A 6,535-nucleotide genomic window follows, 5' to 3' on the forward strand; every position below is an offset into this window, starting at 1 on the left:
TAGCTGTCATCATTGTTGTTGTTATTAGTCAAATTGAAAGTTGTTACCAAATACCAAATATGATGATAATTGATAAAGAAACTTGCGGTTTTATAGTTAAGACAACAACTTGGTCAACTAGAATTATTCATGATGAAAAATAAAAGAGCAAAAGAAAAACAAGGCAGGAGTTTGAAATGGAAACATAATCAGTATAGTCAATTTTCAATTTCCAACAACAATGTTATTGCTTGTATGAGAAACCAAAACTTAAGGATATGAAGAATAAAAATAATTCCACCATATTTCAGCATTTGCCCTCTTTGGTCACTTTAATTGCTTTTACATTATGCCATTTATTCTGATTTCACATACATTGTTCTAACTTGTTTCTCACCTAAAACTGTTGTAACACTAAAGAGCCGGGAAGGGCCGGACCACAAGAGTCCATTGTAAGCAGTCTTACTTTGCAATTCAGCAAGAGACTGTTTCCAAAACCCGTACCCGTGACACCTCTTAGTCACGTGGCAACAACTTTACCAATTACGTCGAGTCTCCCCTAGCTAAACTTGAATATTTGAAACTAAACCTCTTTGTAACAAAAGTTCACTTTAACAGCCAACAAGATGTGTTATAACAGTCAAAAGATATCCGAACAAACCATGTCATTATAAAGAGGTTTAACTGTAGTAAGAATGGTATAAAATAAAGGAATTTTGACCAAGAAGTCATATCTATTGAGGTGAAGTTTGTGAGATGGAACTCCTAAATGTATACAAGGAGTACCTGTTACAAATAACCATTGCCCTAATAACATTTGAATGCAAAACGAGGCAGGGGTTGTTGTAAGTTTATTGGCAACTATACAGTATCTGGAGCAAGAAACCTTAGCCTCGCGCTATTGTTTTATCGAGCAGCCTAAACTTGTATACTATCTATCAACACTACTAAAATTGGGTATACTTGGCTTGATTTCTTTCACTGTGTTTTTTTGTCTCGACGGTAAAATATCAAAATTCCTCTGTCTAGCTATGATTTACATAGATGATTTCCATATCCTTCCTTCGAAGGATAAAATGATAATTGAAACATCATCATGGTACCTCCTACGATCACCTTGAGGTATATCGAGCAACTCATGAAAGTTCAAGCCTGCAAATTCAAAACAGACGTTTAGAACGATTGATATGATAAATTATTACTTGGCAAATCTAACAATGCAATTCTGAGTGTTTTGTATTTACCAGCTTTCTTAGCAGCTCTGAATAACACTTCTTCGACCAGATGTTGTGCAGGATCTCCCTCGGGGAATATAGACATAAAGGTCTCAACTTCCGAGACTGCTTCTTCATTCGTGAAGTATTGGTAAAGCCCATCGGACGATAAGATCAAGAATTTGTCTCTTGAACCAAGTGTGTGGTGGTAAAGTGATGGCAAACAGTTGATGTAAGGTGAATTTCCAATGTAGTCAATTCTAAACACCTCTAAAAGTGCATTGTTCCACTTGGGCTGTAAAATAACAGAAATCGAAAGGATATCAACACAAGGCTAATAAATCAATTCATACCAATCAGCAGCGTGTTTAGGAAGTGAAATACGAGCTAACTACAGTCAAACCTCTCTATAACATTATTGTTTGTCTCCATACTTTTAGGCTACTACAGCGAAATATTGTTATAGAGAACATATACTATAATATAACACGAAAAATCAGTTCCATATTTAAAAAAAAAAAAAAAAAAATGCTTGTTATAGAGAGGTGTGACTATGGTAAGCATGCTTGAAAGATTTCAACATTCGAACAATACTTGTGGAGAGTCAATAAACAAAGATACATTCTTCGTCTAATGTGTTTGTTAAGCATATCGCTCCATTGCAAATAAAATTAACAATTTCAAAAAATGTTGGGCATGCCAGACATCAATATGATCAATGATATAAATGAATTCAAAATCATTCTTAGTACCTTTTTGAGATATCCTGCCCCAAAAGCTCGAGTAACGGCCAAACCTTTCACCCTATCATTTTTAATCGCGAAAGGATCATCCGGATGCTCACTTGTAATCCTAACAACCTCCTGCAATCATATTCACAAGACAAGCGCACAACATAAACATACGAAAACAGACAAAACACAAAAAATTTCGTGCAATTAAATGAGCGATGATCTGTTACCTCTTTGATAGATGTGCTATGATCCATAGTAAGTTGAGAAGCAACCAGATTATGTTTGCGATCGGATTCAGCTCTATAGAGTGCATCAATGCTATTAACACTCTGCTCATTCATCCTTTTGAACTTGTTAACAGAAACATCAGATTCAAGATTTTGTGCTAAAACAGCTCGGCTATCGCCAACATTCAATAAATATACATCTTGATCCTTGAGCAACATCACCAAAACACAAGATCCCATTAAAGCCAATTCAGGATTCTCCTTAATCATCATATCAGTAATCTCCAAATACGATGCCTCGGTTTTCATTAACCCCTCAGATAAAGCCTTCAAGACATCAGAATGGTCAACAACAAAAACCCCATCAGATTCTTGATTTGCAACAAAATGTTCCACCTTACTACAGCCTGAATTCCTATATGGAGCAACCTCGTTGCTAGTCGAATTCTTGGGAGTTTCTGACTTATCATTCCATAACAATCCTTTGAGCTCTTTATACACATTTGAATAAAGATTGTTCAATAGAAAATCGGTAGCATCAGGACCGTTAAATCCATCATAAATCCCGACGAAAACCCAACCATGTTCCTCAGAAATCACAACATGTACTCTGTCTTCCCCTGCTTTTCCTTGTGCCCATTGCACATTCTGGCCTCGAAAAGAATCATTTTCCTCATCATCGTCATCAACCAAACTATTCTGACAAATCAAAACATTGCCAACATTACTCCCACCAGCATTAACATCATCAGTATTATTATTATTATTATTGTTATTGTTCTTTTCTGCCAACTTCACTTCTTTAAACCCCATAAAAGAGCTTGACAACACTTTCTTTAAACCTCTAATCAAACCCCACTTCTTGCACTTCCTTTTGTACCTTTGTTGCATAGGATGATCAGACTGACTCTCCAACGGGCCCGAAGTGTAGCTCCTTTCAATCGGGCCAGACATGAATCCCCTCTCCATCGGGCCCGAACTCAAGCTCGTGTTAGATACACGGGCTGGGATCGGGCCTGAGTGAAATGAGCCTCTGGGAATTGGCTGTAAAGGAATAGAAGAGAAATACTGGGAACTCTCAAATGCCGATGCCTTATCAATACGGGCCGAAAAGTCAACGAGGACCGTTGACAAAGGAGTTGACGTATTCGCCGATATAGAAGCGCCGGAAATTGTACGGAACGCCGCCGTACTACTGGTGGCGACACTGGAAATGGTGGTGGAGGAGGAAGAAGGCGACGAGTCATCGGAAAACGGGTCGGGCCGGGCTTTTAAATACGGTTCCGGTCGGATATAAGCAAATGAATGACCCAAACCTTCATCAAGTGGATCAGTAATATTCATAATATCATTATGATTATATCTTTTTGATATTTCTCCAACATCTCCAGCAAAACAAACATTCAGTTTTCTAACTCCATTACCCATTTTTGGAAAAAAGAAAAACAACAACAACAACAACAACAACAAAATGTATCTAATAAAATGAAAAATTAAGAAAAATAAGAGATTTTGATCATAAAATACTCGTGAAGAATGAAATTATGTAAAAATATTCTTGAAAACTGATTACTTTCATCTTCGAACCATGCGTATTAAAATTGAAATATTTTTACGCTCGATTAAATGAACTTAAAAAGACCACCGATATGAAAAGAGAATGAGAGAAGATTGATTTTTCTTTTTTGAAAGTTTAGAGGAAGTGTTATGGCATGAGGATTTATAAATGGAGAAGAAAGACGTAGGAGAGAGAAAGAGTTGACTTTCAATAAAAAGTAAGAATAATATTTAATGAATTTTGCATTTTTTTTTTTACTTTGATTACTTTCTTCCTTATCTTTATTTATTTATTATTAACTTGACTTAATATAAATAACAAATAATATGAGTAATTTTTGCTAAATATATTAAATAATTAATAGCAAATGAATAAGAATAATAAATTATTATTAATTTTTTGAACAAATATTATTAGATATGTATATTTTTATATAATTAACAAGTAAAAATAATTGAAAAGTAAAAAAAAAAGTAAAAATATTATATTAATTGAATTTTTCTATTTTTAATTTTGATGCTGAGTTTTGGTGGGCAGCTTTACTATAATTAATTTTGAAAATATTTATTCTTTGTTTGTTTATTTGGGTGGGGCGTTGACATTGAATTGCATAACGTTTTTGTTTGATTCTTTATTTTTTTCATTAGGGCGGTGGGTGAGAAGTCAGGAGTTTTATTTTCCTTTTTCTTTTTGGGAAATTTGCATTTATGTCCCTTAAATATTTATAGATTAATTTTTACGTTAAATATTTATAGATTGATTTTTATCTTATAATTTTTGGTCAAATACTTTACTCTTCAATTAATTAGATGTGCCTTTTCTCTCTCTATGAATTTCTTGGGAACTTTGCATTTAAATCTCTTTAAAATATTAATATATTAATTTTGATCTTAATAATTTTTGGTCAATCACATTTAATCTTCAATTAGAGTAGTTGAGATGTGTGTTTTTGATCTCTATGAATCTTAACAAATTTAGTCAAATTTTTAAGTGTTAAAATCATTAAATTATCGAGGCGTTGATATTAAATTTATATAATTCAATCATATTGATATTAAATTTATATAATTCAATCATATTTGAGGATAATATAATTTGAAAAGTAATCTAAATAGCATTATATTTTTTTTCAACACAAGCGTTAATTAATTGAATAATCTTTTTTTTAAATAAATAAATTAGGGATAGAAAACGGAGCAATAAAAAAAGAGATTACAGAAATCAAATTCTTACCAATGAAATAAAATTTAAATTTATCGAATAAGGCATGTTATGATCTTCTACTTCCTGATTATTTTGTTCATCTAAAATAACGTAACTAGTTATTTCATTAATCAAAATAAAAATTTATTCATAATTAAGGGATCCAAATGACAATTATATTTTCTTCTTCTTTTTTTTTTTTTTGGAGAAAGGGGGGGGGGGGGTTAGGAGTTAAGGTTAAGATAAAAGTCAAAGCGTGTTTCATTTCTGAATAATTATTAATAGTACTTTGATTTCGAAAAGTCAAATGGAGCCAACTTGAGGAATTGAGAATATTGAATGGCTTCAACGTAAAATTAAAATCAGCTTTCTCTTTCATAAATTTATGTGACTTCGTTTAGTTATATACGATTTTTTTTACTAAAATAATACAAATTAAAATTAGTACTTTAAATATTTATGTAATTATAATTATTTTGCTAATAGTAAATTTAGAATCAAGGTTGATTCTTAAAACAAATTAAAAAATTGTGAGACACATAAATTAAAATAGAAAGAATATACCAATTTTTTTATTTTTTTTTTAAAGAAAGTCGCATGATAACAAAAATGATAATTGTGTCAGGAAAAAAAAAGTGAAATAATTTTGGGGTGCCATATCCAGCTGGCTAAATGCTTGACATGACCAATCATAGCTTATATATTGCTTCTCCTCTTTATGGTTTCCTTTTAATTTATTTTACTATATAATACTAATGTTTAGAGGGTATTTTAAAATAAAATAAAAATAGCTTAGTGTAAAGAGTATTTCACGTTTACATAGAACTAAAAAAAAAAAGTCGCACCTCAATATGTATGATATAAGTAGTCTATCTTAATACAAGTAATGAGTGTGTTCACAACTCGAACTTGTGATCATCTATAGTGAATAATATTCATATTTTTAAAAATTAATTTGACTTTTAAATTCGAGATGGTAGAATAAATTATTTTTAATCTTTTTATTGTTTTCACTTATTTTTGTTTTCCTTTGACATCTCCAACACTCAACATCTTTTGACTTTAACTAATCACATAATAATCTATAACAAACAAAATTGGAATAAATGTGTTATTTTGATTCTTGAAATCAAATTCCGACTTCTTTTCTGAGAGCAAAGAAGATTTCAAATTGACAAAAGGAAACTATAATTGAATGAAAATTGACTTGAAATACGAATTTCAACCACCATATTAAATACAAATTTACGTTAACAATCATTTTTCCTTATACATTTTTTAAAAATAGAAAAGCAAAACAATTACTAGCCTTATAGTCAACTACATCCCTAACAAGACACAAACAAAGAAGACATAATAGCAGCTGTCAAATTATCATCTTAGCCTCTAAGCATTTCACTATATTGTTATCAACAATTATTATCATTCAATCTGTAGAAAGAAAAGTGGGAAAAAAGGAAAAATAAAATAATTCAAGTCAACAAATTAAATAAACATCCACCACCAAAAAGAAAAACACTAATCAAATTCTTTTTTACTCCCTTCTTCTCATATTATTTGTCAAGTTTCATTTCTCGAAAGTCAAAATTAAATAATTTTAACCAACATATTAAAATATAT

At 31.2% G+C, this 6,535-nt stretch overlaps 1 protein-coding gene across 1 annotated transcript; it reads right to left on the reverse strand.

Moving 5' to 3' along the window:
• Window positions 1–658: 658 nt before the first annotated feature.
• Window positions 659–3,846, reverse strand: LOC107842992 (probable protein phosphatase 2C 4). Its single transcript, XM_016687110.2, has 4 exons — window positions 2,155–3,846; window positions 1,946–2,056; window positions 1,224–1,488; window positions 659–1,131 (listed from the first exon to the last, which is right to left on the reverse strand). Exons 1-4 carry the CDS (start codon window positions 3,580–3,582, stop codon window positions 1,016–1,018), a joined length of 1,920 nt encoding a protein of 639 aa, XP_016542596.1. The 5' UTR covers window positions 3,583–3,846; the 3' UTR covers window positions 659–1,015.
• Window positions 3,847–6,535: the final 2,689 nt, after the last annotated feature.

Source organism: Capsicum annuum, chromosome 9 (genome assembly GCF_002878395.1).
Source record: "Capsicum annuum cultivar UCD-10X-F1 chromosome 9, UCD10Xv1.1, whole genome shotgun sequence".
In the NCBI taxonomy this organism is placed as follows: domain Eukaryota; kingdom Viridiplantae; phylum Streptophyta; class Magnoliopsida; order Solanales; family Solanaceae; genus Capsicum; species Capsicum annuum.

What these genes read in the sequence shown, in the direction of transcription:
- LOC107842992 (XM_016687110.2), bottom strand. Translation starts at nt 3,582, where the DNA reads ATGGGTAATGGAGTTAGAAAACTGAATGTTTGTTTTGCTGGAGATGTT. An exon ending in ATAGCACATCTATCAAAGAG is followed by an intron (nt 2,057 to 2,154) that starts GTAACAGATCAT and finishes ATATGATTGCAG; the next exon opens with GAGGTTGTTAGGATTACAAG. An exon ending in CAGAGCTGCTAAGAAAGCTG is followed by an intron (nt 1,132 to 1,223) that starts GTAAATACAAAA and finishes TTGAATTTGCAG; the next exon opens with GCTTGAACTTTCATGAGTTG.